We start from the raw sequence: 19,066 nt of genomic DNA on the forward strand, positions 1-19,066 counted from the left end.
GCGCTCAGGCTTCCCAGTCCTGCCGGGTAGCCACCCCTGGGTCTGAACCCCTAGCAAGGTGTGCTCCTCCCGTATGCCCCTGAGCAGGGGGAAGAAGAGAGGCAGTGGCCTCAGGACCTGCAGCCGCCACCCCCTCCGGGGCCGCAGGAGAAATCCAGTGGGGATGAGAGGCCCGCCACCGAGCCTCTCTTTAAGGTCCTGGACACGCCTCTGAGCGAGGGTGATGAGCCTACAACGCTGCCGGCCCAGCGGGACCACGGGTACAGTGTGCAGATGGAGGGCTACCTGGGACGCAAGCATGACCTGGAGGGGCCCAACAAGAAGGCATCCAACAGGTGTGTGTGGGACAGGCCACCTGGTGGGAGGGGTGGGCGGCTCCCAGGGACTTCTCCCCCTACAGAGCCTCGGCAACATGGGCAGGGGAGGGGAGAGGGTGCCTTCTGCCTCTTCTGAGAGCTCCCGGGCACCTGGGCATGATGGGAAAAGGCCTGAGTTCAAATCCTATGCCCTTGTACAAGTTACTCAGCCTTTGTTTCCCCATTTGTAAAATGGGGATGATGGGGAGAACCTGCCTCTTTGGTACAGATCCCAAGCCTGGCAGAGTAGGTTCTCAGTGAACACTCGCGGTTATTCTTATCCCAGGCCTGGGTAACAGGTAGGTAGGTCTTGGCAGCAACAACATATCCTTGACCAAGTCCCACTTTTTAACCAATCTGGGCCTGTTTCCCTAGCTGTAAAATGGGAGAGGAGAATGGGGTTGGCATACGTGCCTTCTGGTGGTCCCTCCCAGTGCTGTCCTATAGCAACTCTGTGCCCCTGAGGAACTCTTTCGAAGGCTATGTCCTTTCCCGGCCCCAAGGCAGTTACGTCCTTGAGTGCAGTCCGTCCAGGGCTGCTTCTACCCAAGGTCCCCGGGGGCCTGTGTTTCCAGGCAGCATTCCATTCGCAGGGACACTGGGCAGCATCGAGAACCAGCCATATTCTCAGGGCCAAGTGGCAGCATACAGAGCCTGGGCTGAGGGGGCTGGAGGTGGGACATGCTAAAGCTCATTCAAATCCCAAAAATGAATTTGGGGGCCCAAGCACCCTGAAGAAGTTTATTATTTATACAGAGTCCACCTTTAGAAAAGGGGAAACTAGCATCTACTGAGCACCTGCTATGTGCAAGGCATTGTTAGGACTGAGTCCATCTTCACAACCACCCTGTGATATCGAGGTTTCTATTGCCCGGAAAGAGAATCAGAATTCCAGGGAAGTCATTTGTTCGAGGCAGGATTTTACTCCAGGGCCCAGCTCCTTCTTAGCAACTGCCTGACTTGGGCTCCAAGCTCAAAGAAGGTGGTGAGGGCTACGGGAAAGATCGGAGCTTTCCTGGAGGATCTTTCTCTGGGTGTCAGAAACCTGGGCCCCGTAAAACGGCTCTGCAGCCAGCCCGTCCTGTACAGGTCAAGTTCTCTCTTTGAGCTTGTAGTCTTTCCTATGAGCCCAACAAGCTCTCCACCTTCCTGCCCTCCAAAGGGAGGAGGAAGAGGAAAAGCTTGCCTTGTTCCCCAGCCTTCATTCCTGTGAAGGGTGAAAAGGTGCCCCGTTTCCCGTGGCTCGGTCAAGGAGCTCAGGTTAGCCAACCCATGAGCTTCTAAGCTTGTCACCAAACATCAGTTGGGCCTGGATTTGCACAAATGTGTTTCTTTAAAAAGTGCTTGTACAGTATACCGGGCAGATCTCAACAAAATGAAAAATAACCAGAACAAAACGCTGCTCTGCTCACTTCAGTTCTGTAGTGAGAATCACATACACTCATGGGCGAGAAGGGCTTTGAAAGTTAAGTTTACACTGTTGGTCTTAGACTCACTAATCCTACTTTTAGAAATGTATCTCAAGGTAAGATCAGAGTTACAGTGAAGATTTACGCATGAATGTTTCACATTGCTGTTTAAATTGCACCATTTAAATTTCCAGTAATTACAAGGTACACCAATAAAGGGATTATTTATATATAGGATGGGATACCATCTAACAATTCAAAATTACTTTTAGGAAAGATTTGAAGAATATGTGAAAATATTCATGATATAGCATTAATCTTTTTTTAGATTTATTTATTTTTAGAGAGAGAGCAAGCGGGCATGAGTTGGAGGGGCAGGAGAGGGAGAGAGAGAATCTCCAGCAGATTCCCCCCGGAGCCTGGAGCCCAACACAGGGCTCGATCTCAGGACCCTGAGATCATGATGTGAGCTGAAACCAAGAGTTGGATGCTCAACCAGCTGAGCCACCCAGGCACCCTGATATAGTGTTAATTTTAAAAGCAGGATATGAAAAAAATAAAAGCAGGCTATGAAATTGAATATACAATATAACCCAGTTTTCGTTATATATGTGAATAGAAGAAAATGTGAATATGTGAATAGAAAGACTAGAAGAAAATACATAAAATGTTGACAAAGATAGCTAACTTTCGGTAGTGGAATTATATGCAGATGATTTTCATTTCCTTTTCTAACTGTAAAATGTGTTACTATTTATTGGGGCAAAAATGGCAGAATTAAAAAAAAAATGGCAAAGCTGTAAGAACTGATTGCAGGGCGCCTGGGTGGCTCAGTTGGTTAAGCGACTGCCTTCGGCTCAGGTCATGATCCTGGAGTCCCGGGATCGAGTCCCGCGTCGGGCTCCCTGCTCGGCGGGGAGTCTGCTTCTCCCTCTGCCCCTCCCCCCTCTCATGCTCTATCTCATTCTCTCTCTCAAATAAATAAATAAAATCTTAAAAAAAAAAAAAAAAGAACTGATTGCAGAGGTGTTGCACCCGGACGTGCGTGGCGAGCCGGCCGCTATCTCCGCAGGTCCTGGAACAACCTCTACTGTGTGCTCCGGAACAGTGAGCTGACCTTCTACAAGGACGCCAAGAACCTGGCGCTGGGGGTGCCCTACCATGGGGAGGAGCCCCTGGCCCTGAGACACGCCATCTGTGAGATTGCGGCCAACTACAAGAAGAAGAAGCATGTCTTCAAGCTGAGGTGAGGCCCCTCCCGGCAGGGCCCCTTCCCTGGCTGCACAGTTTGGCATTAGTGGCTGGACGGGAGTCCCTTGTAGGGGACCAGCTCCACGCCTCAGTTGCCCCTCGGGGACTTTTCAAATCAAAGAGGCTTCGAGTCCAGATTTTCACCTCTCAGCAGGTGCTGTGCTGCCTGTGAGGGTTCTGGTCCTGGGAAGGCTCTGGGTTCTGGCTTCTCTCCAGCCAGAGGTGGCTGCAGAGCAGGAAACCCTCTTTTGTCTTAGGCTGAGCAATGGCAGTGAGTGGCTCTTCCATGGCAAGGATGAGGTAAGTGCAGGGCGGCCTCACCCAGACCCCAAAAGACCTCAGAGGGGCAGATGTCTCCCTCCCAACAGAAGTCCTAGGGGCAGCCCCCTCCCTGGTGGCCCATGACCCTCCCGCCCTGCAGGAGGAGATGCTGTCCTGGCTGCAGGGCGTGAGCACCGCCATCAACGAATCCCAGAGCATCCGCATCAAGGCACAGAGCTTGCCCCTGCCCTCCAGCACCGGCCCCGACGCCAGCCTTGGCAAGAAAGACAAGGAGAAGAGATTCAGCTTCTTCCCCAAAAAGAAGTAGCCTCTCTGGCACCCCGCCGGCGGGACTGGGCCGTGTAGGGACTGGCGGGGCGCCCGGGCCCGGTCCTGTCCGCAGCCCGACGCCCGTCCCCCCACCCCGCTGCCTGCACCTGCCTGCTCCGCCTGCCGGCTGATGCCCGCCTCCGCCCAGTGCAGCCCAGGGGCCCCTGGGGCAGGAAACGGTGTCCCAGGCACCCACCCTCCTCTCCCACCTGCCTCTCCTCCCGACTGAGGGCCCTCCAGCCCCCAAACCCCACAAAACTGGAGCAGAAGAGGTTCCTCAGATGCTGCCCCCTTCCCAAAGCAGGTCTTGCTTGGGGCTACCTCCCATTTGGTCACGGCCAGGGAAAGGGAAGAGGACACTGGAAATGCCTGACCTGCCCCTTAGGGGCATGAGGAAGGAGCTTCAGGTAGGCGCCTAGGGCTCTAGCCCTGGCCAAGGGGCTGCTGGGGACCCCGGGGACACAAGGGGCCTCTTCCCCATGGGGCTTCCTCAGAACTAGGACTCTCACCTCAGGGGCCACCACATCGCTTCCCCGCTCTTCCTCGCACCAAAAAAAAAAAGTGGGGGTAGGCACCTCCCAAGGTTGGTGGGTCCTCAATGCAAGGGCCTCCTGCTGCCTCCGGTGCCCTCTGCTACCACCACAGGTGGTAAAAGGGAGGTAAAAGCTCTCAAGCGGGTCCTCTTCAAACAACAGAATAGCATAGGGCTCAGAGGTGAAGGAGGCAGACAGACCTTTGACACTGCCCAAGGCTCTGCCTCTCCACTCTGGGAGCCTCCCCGACTCAGACCCCGGGTCCCTTAGGGATAGTACAGTTCCCCAGATAGAAGATGGCTACCCCAGCTTCTGCAGTAAAGCATCCCAAAGCCAAAGGCCCAATGTGTCCTGTCTGTAGCTGCTACCACCTGAGGGTACTGGCTGGACAGACAGCAAAGTTCATGACCTAGCCCTCTGGGGTGGCAAACGGAACCACACCTGGGTACTACCACCCACGTCACACCACCTCTGGACAACTGGGGCAAATGCGGGCGCCTGGGCCATGAAGATACGGCACCCCTTGCTCAGCTTCTCCTGAAGGTCCTGGTCTTGGGGAAGTTACATGGGTGCAAAGGCCACCAAACATCTAACACCCCCATCCCCAAGCACAGCTAAAAGGAGCCCTGCACACTATTTCCCCAGGGATAGCCTTCCCCATGCTGGGAAGGTCAGACTTCTGGAGGAAAGAGGGCACTCGTCCCAACAAAGATCTCCCCCACCACTCTGAAAGCAATACAGCTCCGGCCTCCATCTTAGCTGGGTTTAGGTCCAAAAGAGGGGTCAAACTGGGGGCAGCAGGTGTTTCCCCCTGAAGAGACCATAAAAGTCCCTGGGGCCTACAGCTGCTGTTCCATCACCTTCCCTGTGAGGAGCCTTAGACACACTGTGATGATCCCTCTGGAAGGGGCGGAGGTTCAGGTAGCAGCCACAGGGGTAGGCATCCAGAGTTATCAGGCCCTCCCGGGAGCCCCTAGTGCAGGCAGGCACAGCTCAGAGATCAATACCACCCTGTCAAGGGGTAGCTAACTTCAGACAGGAACAGCAGGAGGCAAGTTCTCCAGTGGAGCCTGACATCCCCAGACTGGGCGGGCCCACTTTGTAGCCAGGATCTTCACTTGGCCTCTGTGCATCTAATCCTACATCCCTCTTTGCATCTACAGGGAAGCTAGTATATACCATTCACCAGCCTCTTTCTCCATCTGGGGAAACCAAAGCAGGAGGCAGTGAGGTGACCACACTCACCTGGCAATGAAGAAGGCCTCTGGTGCATCTGAGGGCATGTCCTGCTCCAAGGCAAATAGCACGCTCCTTCCTGAAGAGCAGGTAGTGGCAAGAATCTTCCTCAACTCTTCCCCCCGGACCAGTCTTTAGGGAGACAAGGGGCCCCCCTCTCCATTCTATGTGTGCCAAAATAGCAACCGAGGTGAGAAATCTCCAGCAAGTAACTCCATAGTCCAAAGAATGAAAGGGCCCCAAAGGAAGAGGTAGGATTTCACCACCCCAGGTCCCCCAGACTGGGCAATGGCAGCCAGCTGCATGTGACCCACCAGCTATTGCCAGTGCCCCAGGCATCCCGCCCACATCATACAGGCCCCAAGACCTTCACCAACAGCACTGAAGCTACACGAGCCCAGCCACACGGGGCTATGCTCCCGGCACTCTGGCAAGGGTCTTCCCCTCCTTACATTTTCTACTTTGCAATCTTTTAACAGTATTCCCAAACTAGGTTGACACAGCTCCAGTCCACACCAGCATAACAGGCTTCCTCCCCAGAACAGCTTAGAGGAAGCTCCTTCTGGGCATGGTCAGGTGGTCCTCCTTCCTTCTCTCCATCCCCTTCATCCCCTGGCCTCAACTGATTGGCTGGGGGGCGGGGGTATGGAAGGTCCTCAGGCTTCCCCCCAGCCCCACAACCAGCACCCGTAACAGGAAGCTTGTGGAAAGCTCAGCATCCCCACCACACCACTTCTCTTTCCTATCGGAGGGCAACTAGGGTCCCCAAGGTTGGTCCTGGATCTCTCTCCCCTCCCGTTAGTGGGAGGGGGCAAGGACCCAGAGGACTGTAGGGCCTCGTCGCTTGGACAAGCAAGCTCAGGGAGGACACAAGGGAGGAGGCAGCTCCACAAGACTGCAACCCTGTTGGGCACAGATCGCACAATCTGGCACTGGCCCTGGGGCCAGCTGGGCCTTGTCCTCCACCTGCTCAAATGTGCTTCCACCACCAGAGAAAACCCATTTACTAGTTTTTCTAATAAATCGACAATGCTCCATCTTTCTCTCATTTCCTTATTTGACTAGTTTTGTTTCCCCATGAATTGGAGCAAGGAGGGGTAGTTGAGTGAGCAAAGGCAGGGAGGGACCACCATGGAGACAGAGGGAGAGCCAGTCTCTCGTTTGTCCCTGGAGAGTCTTACGCCCACACCCAACTGTGTGCCTTGCCTGAGAGCCTGAGTGAAGCTTGCTCATTCACGCATTCAACCATCTTGAGGGTCTGCGGCAAGCCCTTCCCCACAGAGCTCTGGACAGAGATCTTGGCCTTCACTGAACGTCAGAATCACTGGAAGTGCCATGCCTGAGATTCACCTCCGGGGGCGGGGGGGGGGGGGCAATTTCTTTTGGTCTAGGTGGATGAAACCGGCATCACCATTTTTCAAAAGGCTCCGCTGACTCTTAGTGGTATCGAGTGAGAACCAGTGAGCTGGTTCAAGGCTCCCAGGCAGACCTAGCCGGTTAAGGATCACCAGGGGAAAGTGCTCACTACAACTTCCCAGGCCCTACCCGCCCCGAAAAGTCTGAGTCAGGGAGTTTGAGAAGCAGTGCATCATCTATTTTCTTCAAGTTGCAGATGAGGAAAAAAAAAGAGTTCAGGTGACCCAGCTAATTAATGGAAGAGCTGGGACCAGAACCTGGGTGTCCTCACTCTTGCTCCAATACATTCATGGCTCCTGAGCATTATACCCCAAGCCTGGTAGGAGCCAACTATCCTCAGCAATAGTGGAAGTGGCCACAGAACATTGAGGACAGCGGGTAGCTCTGCCCTGTCTGCTTCTGTCTAGGAGAGGCCTCCCCTGGCCTGCACTCCTCCCCTGACCTCGTTAGACTCTGCACAACTGCCTTCAGGTTGAGTGCATCCTCCAAGATCAGAAGCTCGCAGAGTCCGGACCCAGCAGACCTGTGGGAACACTTGCCTGGAGGAACAGGGCCAAACAAGGCTGGTCCACCACAGAGAAGGGGCAGAAAGCCCAATCAGAAATAGGCAGGCGCTCCCAGCCCTTTTGAGAAAAGACACTTTGAGAATGGGATGAAAACTGAGGCTCCGTCCCAGAAAAAATGCATTTGCTCTCCTCACACGACGCTGCAAGCCACCTCAAGACATGTCTAGGCTCCAAGTTTAGAATCCTTGCCTCCTACAATGTCTCCTGGGAACTGGAGGAGAGAAAAGGCACCAGACATTGGAAATTTCTGCCCATTAGAAAAATGTTCCATTCATTTTCCTCACCTTTTCTAGTCCAACTCTGGTCCTTGAGGATAAGAGCTCGAGGCTGGCACAGCGTCGTTCCCCCCACCAGCTCCCCCACCAGCATAGGATGCCAGGCCGGGGTGGATGGAGAACAGGTTCCCTCCTGCACGTGGCAAGCACCCCGGTGCCTTATGCTTCGTGAGCACGGATGACGCAGGAGGGTATGTGGAAGCAACCACCCCCCGGCCCGCCTTGGCCAGCTCTCCCCACCCCGCAAGGCCCAGTGAGGAGCCACACACAGGTCGGTTGGTGAGCAGCGGATATTGCACCATTGGCAAATGATGAAATGTATATACATTAGCGACAACCACAGGGTCAGCAAGACAACCTACAAAAGTACCTGAACCGAGTCCGTTACATTCTTCATGGGAGAGGAATCAACAACAGAAGAACACACACTCACAAACACGTGCACATACAAAGATACCACAGAATGGAAAGCAATAAATTATGGGCCTTGTTCCTGCCTGGATCCTAAAAAGGCACAATTAAAGAGCAAAGCCTCCCCAGGCCACTTCCACGTCTGCTCTGGGTGGGCTCCTCAGCCTGGCGGTGGTCAGCCCAACACCAGAGGCCTGAGCACGGCTTGCTCTCCCTGGAAGCGGAGAGCTTAAATATTCAGCTTCTTACTAGGGAAGAACTATATATATGGGAAGTGGCCACACTGGCCTCAGTGGCGAGAAGGGCTCAGCTGGGCCTATGAAGGTTGCCATGAGCCCCGGGGAGCGCCGGGGCATTCCCAGCAGGTGAAGACACTTGCTGAGCACACCAGAGCATTCTTTCAGGGGCTCATGTGAGCAGGGGGAGCCCAGGCTTGTGGGCAAGCACGCCAAGGTTCCTCTGCGTCCCCGCCCTGCCGCACAGCTCCTCCCTCTCCCAGGACTCAGAGTCAACCTATAGAGTTCAAGGCCTGGAATTTCTCCCTCAGGTTTCTCACTCGGCCTGGCTGGCCTGGGTCCGCTGGGTCCCTGGGACCCTCTTCCTTTGGCCAATACTCTGGACTCCTGGAAATTCCAGACTCCTGGAAATCCAGGCCCTGTCCCACCGTGGCTGCTGGTGAGCTGGGTCCCCGCCCATTGCGCTCCTCCAGCCCTGCAGCGGGGCAGGGCACGGGCCCCTTCTCCATGACAATCACCCGCCGGTTGTTGTCCAGGGTGAGGTCTGCGGTGACGTACAGGGTCTCGTCTCCGACCGGCCTGCTGTGGGGCACCCTGCCGGGAGGCTGGGCCCAAACAGCCTCTGGGCCCACCTGGCCCCTCCTGGCGCCCACGCTGCAGCAGCGGCCCACCCTGCCCACCAGAGGGGGCTCCACCATGTTCTCGGGCACCGAGCAGCTGCGGCTGACGGGCCGCCCACGGGGCCGGCTGCCCTCAGCCTGCGATGGCTCGTCGTGGGAGGCGTACTTGGAGCAGAGCTCTCGGACGTCAGGCCAGTTGAAGGTCTCAGTGTCGAAGGGGCTGAGGGGGCTTCGGGAGGAGGGCCGGACCCCAGGCGAGGTGGTCCTCGGGCTGGCAGCAGTGGGGCTGAAGGAGAAATGCCGAGGAGAGCCGGGCTTGGGCGGGCTGTGCTCCTGGGCCACCGTCTGCTCAGAGCTGAGGAGGGACAGCACTGGCTTCCTCTTGCCTGTGAAGAGACGGTAAGTGGACTGAATGGCTGGGCGGGAGGGGAGAGGGCAAGTGAGGACTCTGCCCTGCCTTCTGCTCATGCTCCAGCCAAGGCTGCTTGCTGGCGTTTTGGTTGTGAGGGGAGAGAAATCACATTCACCAACCCCAGCCCCGTTATCAAAGGGCAATGGGTGGAGGGGCTCCTGGGTGGCTCAGTCGGTTAAACGTCTGCCTTCGGCTCAGGTCATGATCCTGGGGTCCTGGGATCGAGCCCCACGTCAGGCTCCTTGCTCAGTGGGGAGCCTGCTTCTCCCTCTGCCTCTGCCCCTCCCGCTGCTTGTGATCTGTCAGATAATAAAATCTTAAAAAAAAAAAAAAGCAATGAGAAAATGAAGAAAAGGCAGTGAACAGAGTCAGGAGTCTAAGGAAAAGACGAGAGCCTCCAGTCTCCTGGAAGAGAGGGCCCATGGCCCGTTTCCTCCCAAGGTCTCTGCTCCACAGGAAGGGCTCGGGGAGGGCAGTGAGGAGGCTCAACCAGGGCCACGCACTTGGCCTTGGGCGTTAGACTAACCGCCAGGGCTCACACCACTTCTGCGTGGAGTCCAGCCCTCTCTTTGGTCATGGTTCTACAGGGGTCACTTTCCCCCAGGAGCCGACCTGCTCCTAAAAGGCTCTTCCACCCCAGACTTGCGGGAAGGGCCTACTCCCCACCCATGTAGTTGTACCTTTGCCGCCTAAGGGCGCCCCGGCCTCCTCCTGCAGGCAGGGAATAGTGGGAGCTGCCTTTCCCCACTGGAGAGGCGGCCTGGCTGTCACAGATTTGCTCTTGATCCGGAGGCTGTACTGGCGGGCCAGCTGGTAGACCTTGTTCTTGACTCGCTCGCTCACGTGGCCGTCCATCACGTGGGAGAGCTGGACGATGCGGGGGTGCAGCGGAGTCACCAGCTCCCCCTGGACACCGCCGCTCAGCTCCTTCACCAGCTCCTTCAGCTCCCGGGCCAGGTGGGCTGGGCTGGGCCGCTCCGTGGGGGAGGCGCTCTCAGGGGAGGCGGTGGCCGACTCCTCAGTGATGGCCCCCAGCTCGTGCTCCTCCAGGATGAAGAGCGGCTCGTGCAGGTCAAAACCATTGGCCTGGCCTTGGCCGGGCCCCTGCGGAGAGCTCTCCCCGGGAGACTCCATTCCCTCCCAGATCTTTACAATTTCTGAAGACGGCCGGAACTCAGCATCTGTGATAGGAGCTGGCTCCCCAGCACTCGCCTGGCCGGGTCCTGGGAGGTCAAACAGAGCCCACGAAGGCGGCCGGGAGCCCACCTGCCTCTTGTGCCCCAGCGGAGCCAGGGGCTCTGGGTCCGGCCTGGGAAGGCTGTTGAATCTGGAGACAGAGTTTCTCACCAGCCCCTTGGGGATATAGGAGAGGCTCTCCCGGCGCCGGATGCTAAAGCCCGCGTCATGGTGCTCTGCGTTTTCATAGTAGCTCTTGATTTTGTCCAGCAACAGCCGGTCTCGGGTGGAGAGGGTCGACTCCTTCTTCTTGCAGGAAGACCTGTCGGGCTCTGCTGGGCAGCCCGGACTCGGGGGCTCCGTCCCGTTGACCGAAGGGCCACTCTCTGCAGCCACTCCCGCAGTGCTGTCCATCTCTGGGGGCGGCTGCGAGCTGAGGGCGTCCGTGGTGCTGCCAAGCCAGGTTGAGCCCTTCTCGCTGCCCTCGAGGCTGAGCACACTGCTGCTCCGGCTCATCAGCCTCGGGGTCCCAAAGCCGCTGGCCTTGCTGTCCTCCAGCGCCAGGCTGCTCCGCCGGGAGAAGCTGCTGACGAAGCGCTCAGCGATGATGCTGGCCTGGTCCAGCACAGAGGGCGGCAGGAGGCTCTCGGTCTCCTGGGTGGCCCCCATGTCCTCGTCCTCCTCCTCACTGCTCAGAGCCTTAAGGTCCTCAGTGCTCTCGGCCACCACAAAGTCCACCATGTCACCCGGGGAGTCCAGCCCCAGCAGCTCCTGGTGGGCATCAAGCTGTGCTTCCCGGACTTCTGGAGACTGTGTGTCTGAGGGCACCTCCTCAGTGCTGGGAACTTCCATGGCAGCAAATACTTCCTGCTCCACCTCAGGCTCAGGGTCTGGTTCGACCTGGGATAACAGAGCTCCTATGAGCCAAAAGCCTCCCTCGTGAGACCCAAAGGAGAAGGGGACAGCATGACCTGCTCAAAGCCCAGGGAGAGGTTATGCAGTTTAGGACCAAAGGCAGTGAGAATGAGCACAACTCCAGAGTGGGAGAGACAGGCCCTTACGGAGAGGAACGTGGTGATGTCCCTCAGTCATCATGCAGCTAGTGGCCTTGGGTTGTAAAACCCAAGGAAAATTCTAGGAACGCAGATGGGGTAGAGTGGTGGCACCTCTCAGTGACAGCCTGCCTGGGAGCTACAGGGACAAGGTGGGAGCACACAACACAGGGTATGCCTGATGGAGAGGCAGCTTTCTAAAGCCCTAGAGACCACATGGGGGTTTTTCTGGGTTCAAACCCAACTACCCCGAGTGGCCACGACCTCCTGTGTGAATGAGGCTCCAGAGGGCAATAGGACCACATGATAGAGTCCCGTCAGAGCGGATGAAGACAGGGATTTGGCTCCTACCAGCCAGCCTCTGGCCCTAGGCACGACGCTGCCTATGCCCAGGAGACAGGTAAGGAAGGAAGCCAATGTAAGAACCTCTTCCTGACCACCTTGAAGGTCATTTGAACCACGAAACCAGCCAGTACAGGCAGCTTCCCAGAGGGGCTTTAGGAAGAAGAGCGACACTCTCCACTCTGAGGAACCAGACCCGACCCCCACTGTTCTAGTCCGGAGTCTGCAACGCAGGACCCATGGTGGTGGCCTGAACCGCACTGTGCTGAGCCACAAGGGGCTTCTGAGAACCTGCAACGTGGCTAGTCCAAACTGAGAACAGCCGGAAGGGTAAAATACACAGCAGACTGCAAAAACGTCGTACAGAGTATAAAATGTCATTAATAGCTTTTTCCATTGATTACATGTTGAAAGTATAGTTAACATTCAATAATTAAATAATTTGTTTACACGGCTGCTAGAAAATGTAAAGTTATCCATGTGGCTTGCTTCCTGTTATCATGGAACAGCACCACCCTAGACTCCTATCCAGTGTCAGGGTCCTCAGACCCGCCCGGGTTGTGAGGTCTGCCCTGGGGTCAAGGCCTCATACACTTTTTCTGGTAACTTTAGGAAAACAAAGGTATCGGTTCCACCCACAGACAGCGTGGGGTGACAGGAAGTGGAATGTGGGCTTCTAAGTCACAGACTGTGATCTGATCTCAGTTCTGCCCCTCAGAAGCTGCCCGACACCAGGCACGTCACTCAGCTTCTCTGAGCCTCTTCCTGCCTGAACTGTTGCAGGGAATAGAAGGAAGAAATAAAACATCGGACGTGTAGGAAGTGCCCAGTAGATGTCAGTACCCAGGGGGGCACAGTCGTGAGTCCAATGTCTGGCCAGCTGGCAGGGGCAGGGCCTAGACGAGGAGGCCTGGCTGAAGGGACCTAAAATCTGGTCGCTTCTGCGAATACGACCCTTGATAAGAGACTGCATCTTGTCAAAAAGGGGTTTCTTTCTCTAATTCATAGGCAGGGGCTACCTGCTTACCCCACCATAGGCCCAGAGGCCACACAGGCTTCCTAAAGGGCCGAGAGTCCGGAGAGGGGAGTGGGGACCCCTGTGTCCCCAAGGGCCCAAGAGGAGAGCCCGCGCCAGCAGCAGCACCCGCAGACCTGTGCTCTGGCCCTTTCTGCCCGCCGGCCACTCACCTCTGGCAGGGAAGAGGAGGTGGACTCGAAGCTCACGCGCTTCTCGGCGCTCGTCGGAGACCGGCCGCTGGACCTTCTGCGGCTCTTGGGGCCTTCAGACTCCCTGTGCCCCTTCTCCTGCAGCAAGCAGAGGGCCATCGTCAGCTCCTGGGACAACTGGGAGCTCATCCCTTCTGCAGCCCAACATGGGCGAACCTTCTGAGCCCCAAGGGGGCTGGGCTGTATTGAGAGCCAGCCTGAGACCTGAGCCTGGACCTCCAGGTCTGGGGACACAGAAATCCCTGCCGGGTGTGCAGCCTCTGAAAAGCCCAACCCGCTGGCCCCTTCCAGCCCCACTGGCTTCTCCCCCTTCCCCACCACCCCCACCCCGTTAGTCACGCTCACTGGGTAGGACACTAGTTCATGCCCAGTACTGGAAACAGCACATGCCAAGGGCTCACCAGGGCGTGACAGCGGGCAAGGGGTTAGGTGCTGATGGCAGGAGTGAGGGAACAGGACAGAGGGGTGGGAGGGCAGGGGAGAGAACTCCCGGATGGGCATGCACTCGCCAGGGAACATGCAAGGAGGTGGGGAGATCAAAGAGACACCTCACCATAGCGCCCCGGGAGAAAAGTAAAGCGTTGGCCCGATAGTGCCAGCAGTGGAGGGCGGCCAGCAGGGAGCTGGCGAAGTCGGCTACCTGCTCCGCCACTGCCAGGCTCTCCTCCTCCTCCTCCTCCTCCTCCTCCGAGCCTGGGGGTTCCAGTCTGGCCCCCTTCTCGCTGCCTTCATGCCCTGCCAAGTCCTCCAGAGACACCTGAAAGGCCTCCTCCTCCTCCACCACCTCCTCCTCCTCCTCCTCCTCCTCCTCCTCCCGGGCAGCCCCTTCGGCCTCCGGCTGCAGGCCCTGAGCGCGGGGAGGCCGCCCGAAGTCCAGGAGAGCGCCAGCACAGCCTGCATGCTGTTCAGAGCATAAGACCCCCTCGTGACCAGGATCTGGGCAAGCCCCCTCCTCCTGCCAGTGGCTTGGGGTACGGAGGCTTTACACAGAGAAAGCCGCGCCGAAACACCCAAGCCCTGGTCTCCACCAGGGCCCAGGGAGGACCGAGGCGGGCGTCCTCAAGGTGGGAAGCTGGGACCTGGGAAAGCTGGGGCTGGTGCCTGCTCAGGAACTCAAGACCCAGAGAGGCCTGCCTGCCCCAGAGAGAGAAAATGGAGAAGATCCAGGCTGGGCCACCCCCAGGGTACCATTCCAGGAAAAGGGTAAGGAAGGATCCCCAGGGGGCCATGGCTTATTCATCTCTGTGACTCTGTGACAGCCGAGCACACAGTAGGGGCCTGAAAAGTCTTTGTCAAATGCACGAAGACGACAGAGCTGAGGGGGCCAGGGCACTGACTGGCAGTCCCAACCCCCTCTGTCAGGCCAGTCCTCTCTGCCCACTGGCCTTACCTTCATTTCTGCAGCGCTGGCTGCACCCACCACGGCCAGGTCCCAGCACACAGGCGGCGGGGAGGGGAAAAGAGATCGGTAAGCAGGAGAAAGCACCTCTTTACAGAGACCAGGAGCCCCCCAGGGAAGGCTTCGCTGCGGCTCTTATTCCCAGAACCCGTGCCCAGTCTCCAGGGCTTTCAAAGGAATGACTGACAGAGCAGAGGCCCCGGGGGACACAGGGCAGCACAGGTCTGTGCCCCTCACTGTGGCTGTTACCCGAGGACAGGGTACTAGGAGTGTGCAGGAGGGAGAGCTCAGCCCCCTCGCCACACAGCAAGGGGGGAGGCCCACCTCCAGGGAGGAGGAGAGGCAGGGTCCCCTCTGTCCTCAACACCCAGAGGGTTACCTGTGTCACCTCCCTGCCCCTCCCCTAGAGCTTGCCAGGAAGGGCTGGCCATGCTCACACTCACCTTTCTCACTGAGTTGCCTGAGCAGGTGTCTGGTTGGCTCTGAGAAGGAAAGCGAAGGGACAGTCAGTGCGGGCCTGGAAACAGCTGTGTCTGGCCCTGGTCCCATGCTCACAGCGCCACCGCCACCACCAGCTCCAAGTCCACTCCAGCCTGGGCCCCCTCAGCCCTAGGGCCTGAGGGAGGCTGCCCTCCTACCTACACCACAGGCAGGCAGCGCCCGGGCCACCCCCACCCAGCACCGGAGACCTCTGCTGTGCCTGCCAGCACACCCCCCCTCCCAGGAACAGCGCGGCCCACGATCCCTGCATTAGTGCACCCAGCCCAGGGCCCTCGGTTCTGGGGCTCTAGTCCCAGGCTGCCTCCTTCAGACCAACTCGCCACATCTCTGGAGAAGCTCAGCTCTACCTCCAGCCCCACCCTCCCTGCAATAAGCACATGAGCGCATTAGCTACACCCGAGGCCAAGCCCCCTTGCAGCACCCCGGCTGGAAAGCAGAGGTCGCACCCGATCTCCTACGGCCGTTAAGGCCTGGCTCCATGAAGCCTCGCTGCCTGCTGGGGAGTGTGGCCCGGATGAACGAGGACCGACCAGGCTCTGGGAACAGGATACAAAACACACCCATTAGGCTGATGGTGTCACCACCTTGTATCGCAGCCTTTCTGGGAACAGACCTGAGAGAGGCAGGCAGGGATAAGACGTCACGTGTCCGGGGACCTCTCCACAGAGTCTTGACCTTAGCCCCCAGTGTTCTTGCCCAGCTGGTGTTAACCGGGGAGCCCGCTATAAACTCGGAGGCGGAAGGGAATTCTAGCAGGGAGTCACACTGCAGAAGTTTCTTCTACCCACATGCGTGTGTGCGTGCGCCCGATCTGCACAACCGAAGTACGCTGCGAATCCGAGTGTTTTTAGACAAATGCAAAATGCTCTACTCTTTCATCTTAACACTTGCAATCAAGAATATTTAACAAGTGACAAGTGGTGACAGCAGCACCTCCCTTATCTAGAGCATCCTCTCTGCCCATCTCAGCTCTCTGGGAAAAGGAGGCCTGGAGGCAGAGTGGGTGACTCCAAGCTTGCGTGGGGCCCCGTCTCCCTCTCGGCAACTTGCTGGCCTTTTTTTTTACATCTTTTTTTTTAAGTCATCTCTACACCCAACATGGGGCTCGAACGCACGACCCCGAGATCAAGAGTCGCACACTCCACCGACAGAGCCGGCCAGGCGCCGCTTGCTGGCCTGTCTTTTACCCACACTTGTCACAAGTCCAATCGACTGATTTCAAACAACAGAAGCAGGGAGAAGAGCCACTCCAGGCGAGGACTCTGCGACAGACAAGAACCAGCGCTTCCGGGTTAAGGGTGGACACCACACCTCGGGTGCGCAGCTGCCGTGGCGACCCCCAGCCCCAAGCAGCGCACACGCCCAACGGATGCTGTCCCGCCTACGCCAGAAAAGGCAAAGTTCAACAGTGGTCGGCATCCCCTACTTTAAGAGGCTCAAGGGATGAAGCATGTTCTAGAGAGATGTTTGTTTCATAACGGTGAGAACTCAAGTACAAAAACAAGCAAACGGAAGCCGACTCCATCAGGGTTCACAGGCGGAAATCTCGGTTCTGTGGAAACTGAGCTCTAAAATGACTCACTGCCCGCGTGCCCCAATAGCCACAGTGCGGGCGCTGACGTCACGACAGGCAGGACTGCGGTCCCTACCACCACCACCAGCTCTCCCCTGAGCCAGAAGCTTCCAATCCAAAGCTATGGCAGGTTAAAGGGGAATGCTAGAAGGACAGGAAGAGCATCATAGGAGAAAGGAAAACAACGAGGGCCAGAAACTTATGAAGTAACACCCCCCCAACTGGGGGCTTTTCACGTAGGGTGTCATAAAACGTTTGCAACCATCACAAATTTGCCTAGGGTTCAAGGTCCATTGGGCATAATACCAAACCAAACAAAATCACAAAAGCTTTCCAGAGACCACTTGGCTCCATCTTCCAGAAGACCAAAGCCCACATGTCAATCCCCAGAATCGTTCAGGGGACCCATGGGTCATGGCCAAAGCCCAGTGCACCCAGGAGATCCACACCAGGACAGTGGGCCAGTCACTCCCGAATCTTCTCTCCAGGGGTCTCTGAGATACTTCTCACTCCAACTCTCACCTCATCTATGTTTGGCAGGTGCCCAGCTGAAGCTAAATCTGTCCCTGGGCCTTGGACTCAAGAGCAGAGCACAAGCAGACGAACAGACGTAGAAAACACACACCCTTATCACCCCCAGAGCTAAGAATAAAAGCAAGGTTTTCTCTTTTTCAACAGACGATTCATTCCAATAAATCCAAGTACATAGTAGCAAGCCCAGTCATGGAAGAAAATCCAGCAGAGGAAAACGGAACTTTTTCCTGAGACCCAAAGTAAATATTTCCTGTCTGGATTTGGTGCCACTTGATGTCTAACTCGTTTTCCCCACGTCCTGCCTCTGTTCTGCTCCAGAACTGGGCTGGGGATCACCCATGACGTCTGAGCGTTGCTCCTGGCTGAGTCCCAGGATTCTGAGAGGCAAAGGAGCAAGGTTTTGGTCCCAGGAAAGCTAAGAAGGAGCACGGAGGCCTGAGTGAACAAGCATTCTCAGGGCCCTGGAAAAGGTGGGCTGCCCAGCCCTGGTGGGCAAGAAGGGCCCGAACAAAGGTGCCTGGGAGGGTAGCAGAAGCACAGGGACAGGACGCGCCACATGTGCCCGGCGACCCTCCCTCCTGCCCTTTCCCGGGATGTCCGGGGAGGGGAGAGCCAGCCCCAAATGCTGCTGCAGACAGTCCCCGTCCTGGTCAAGAGTCCTGTAAGGAAGCCTCTGCCCACACAGCCCTTCGCTTACCAGACTGCCGGCGCCCCTGGCGCGCATGCGTGGACACCTCGTCCTGGGAGGACCAAGCCTTCTTCAGGCGCTCTGGGCTGCAGCGGTACCGACTGGGATCTGCCCACGAGATTGACAATCAGCCTGGGCCTGGACTCTGACCATCCCTGACCCCACCTCTGCTGCCTGCCCCAGCTCCAGGGGCCAGAAGCCTCCAGAGCTCCCTCCTCTTCCAGCTTCCATCCAGAAATGTTAGGCAGTGGGGGTCCCACCTGCCAGCAGGACCACACCCTGGGTCCTGCAGTAGACCCCTAGCCCTTGACAGAAGGAGTGTCCTCATTCTCCCTGCTTCCTGGAATAGAAGTACCAGGCAGAGCTTCCCCAGGATCTAGAGATGTGGCCAGTTAGGGAGAAAGCAGGCAGAAAGAGTACACTTACAGTAGGAGTCCATTTCCAAGATGGCTTCCTTGGCCTGGAAGGGAAGGAAACGCACCAGTTACCACGTTGCTACGCACATGCCTCTCTTGGCCCACCGACTTGCTCTTGCTGCACTGGGACACCCCACACCCTGTGGGGCTGTGCCAAAGCCCACAGCGCCTACTGCACTGACCCCCGCTTCGAGTGAAGCCGACGTCCAGCAGTAAGGCCCTGGTGGGCCCCTGGAGTTGGCTGAGGGACACCCTCTCCCTGCACCCCGTCACGGGGCAGGTGGGCACCCCGGGAACTCACCTTCTGGGGGATGGTGGTGTGGTGGTTCTCCAGGATGAGCCTCTTGATGTGGTGAGTCCAGCTCCGTTTCTCCTCCGCTGTTTTGGCCTGGAAGGACCGAAGGGAGAGGAAGCCAGGGTTGTTACCAAAGGCCAGGAGCCGTCAGCCGTGGGCCGTGTCCGGTGCCTCTGCCCTGCCAGGGCGCCTCTGTGAGGTTACCTGAACTCCTCCACACAAACCGAGACACGCCCGCAGGGATCGCTACCTTGCAGAGGGAGACTGTGAGGCCCGGCTCGAGGCGGCGCTGTGTCCCCAGCCCGAGCACCCCGGCCCGCCCCTCACCTGAATATTGTACTGCTGCTTGCTGTGCTTGTAGTGGGTGACGGTGAAGCACAGGGAGTCTCTGGTGCTTTCGATCAGCATCAGGGAGGAGCACTGGGGCAGAGGGAGAGCGTGGTCAAGCACGCGAACGGGTGGGGTGGGGGGGCTGACCTGGGGCCCCAGCCCCTCAAGACCATCCGGGGAGACAGGGAGAGTAATCTCAGAAGGATGGAGCTGGATCCACC

The 19,066-nt window shown here is 57.5% G+C and overlaps 2 protein-coding genes across 8 annotated transcripts in view; one reads left to right on the plus strand and one right to left on the minus strand.

Annotated features, from left to right (window-relative positions):
* The window catches only part of SPTB (spectrin beta, erythrocytic), a 122,413-nt gene extending 116,000 nt beyond the window's left edge, over nucleotides 1-6,413 (plus strand). Inside the window, exons 33-37 of one of the 3 annotated variants that reach the window (XM_081830370.1) lie at nucleotides 88-335; nucleotides 2,838-3,011; nucleotides 3,274-3,316; nucleotides 3,912-4,014; nucleotides 5,304-6,413. In XM_081830370.1, coding sequence (XP_081686496.1) covers nucleotides 88-335; nucleotides 2,838-3,011; nucleotides 3,274-3,316; nucleotides 3,912-3,980 — 534 coding nt within the window. In that variant the 3' untranslated portion in view covers nucleotides 3,981-4,014; nucleotides 5,304-6,413. Of the gene's footprint in view, nucleotides 1-87; nucleotides 336-2,837; nucleotides 3,012-3,273; nucleotides 3,317-3,437 lie in introns of all 3 variants that reach the window. The other 2 variants (XM_081830369.1, XM_081830367.1) reach the window with 2 other exon arrangements.
* A 1,496-nt stretch (nucleotides 6,414-7,909) lies between these two features.
* The window catches only part of PLEKHG3 (pleckstrin homology and RhoGEF domain containing G3), a 42,134-nt gene continuing 30,977 nt past the window's right edge, over nucleotides 7,910-19,066 (minus strand). The window contains exons 9-19 of one of the 5 annotated variants that reach the window (XM_031022487.2): nucleotides 18,843-18,935; nucleotides 18,522-18,608; nucleotides 18,231-18,264; nucleotides 17,814-17,912; nucleotides 15,456-15,545; nucleotides 14,952-14,990; nucleotides 14,500-14,519; nucleotides 13,663-14,010; nucleotides 13,071-13,187; nucleotides 9,993-11,388; nucleotides 7,910-9,286 (exon numbers count right to left, since the gene is read on the minus strand). In XM_031022487.2, the coding sequence (XP_030878347.2) occupies nucleotides 8,553-9,286; nucleotides 9,993-11,388; nucleotides 13,071-13,187; nucleotides 13,663-14,010; nucleotides 14,500-14,519; nucleotides 14,952-14,990; nucleotides 15,456-15,545; nucleotides 17,814-17,912; nucleotides 18,231-18,264; nucleotides 18,522-18,608; nucleotides 18,843-18,935 (3,057 nt within the window). In that variant the 3' untranslated portion in view covers nucleotides 7,910-8,552. The remainder of the gene's footprint in view (nucleotides 9,287-9,992; nucleotides 11,389-13,070; nucleotides 13,188-13,662; nucleotides 14,011-14,499; nucleotides 14,520-14,951; nucleotides 14,991-15,455; nucleotides 15,546-17,813; nucleotides 17,913-18,230; nucleotides 18,265-18,521; nucleotides 18,609-18,842; nucleotides 18,936-19,066) is intronic. The other 4 variants (XM_031022488.2, XM_081830372.1, XM_081830373.1 and 1 more) reach the window with 4 other exon arrangements.

The sequence above is a fragment of the Leptonychotes weddellii genome, chromosome 9, assembly GCF_054177405.1.
Source record: "Leptonychotes weddellii isolate Sample4059 chromosome 9, ASM5417740v2, whole genome shotgun sequence".
Lineage (NCBI taxonomy): Eukaryota > Metazoa > Chordata > Mammalia > Carnivora > Phocidae > Leptonychotes > Leptonychotes weddellii.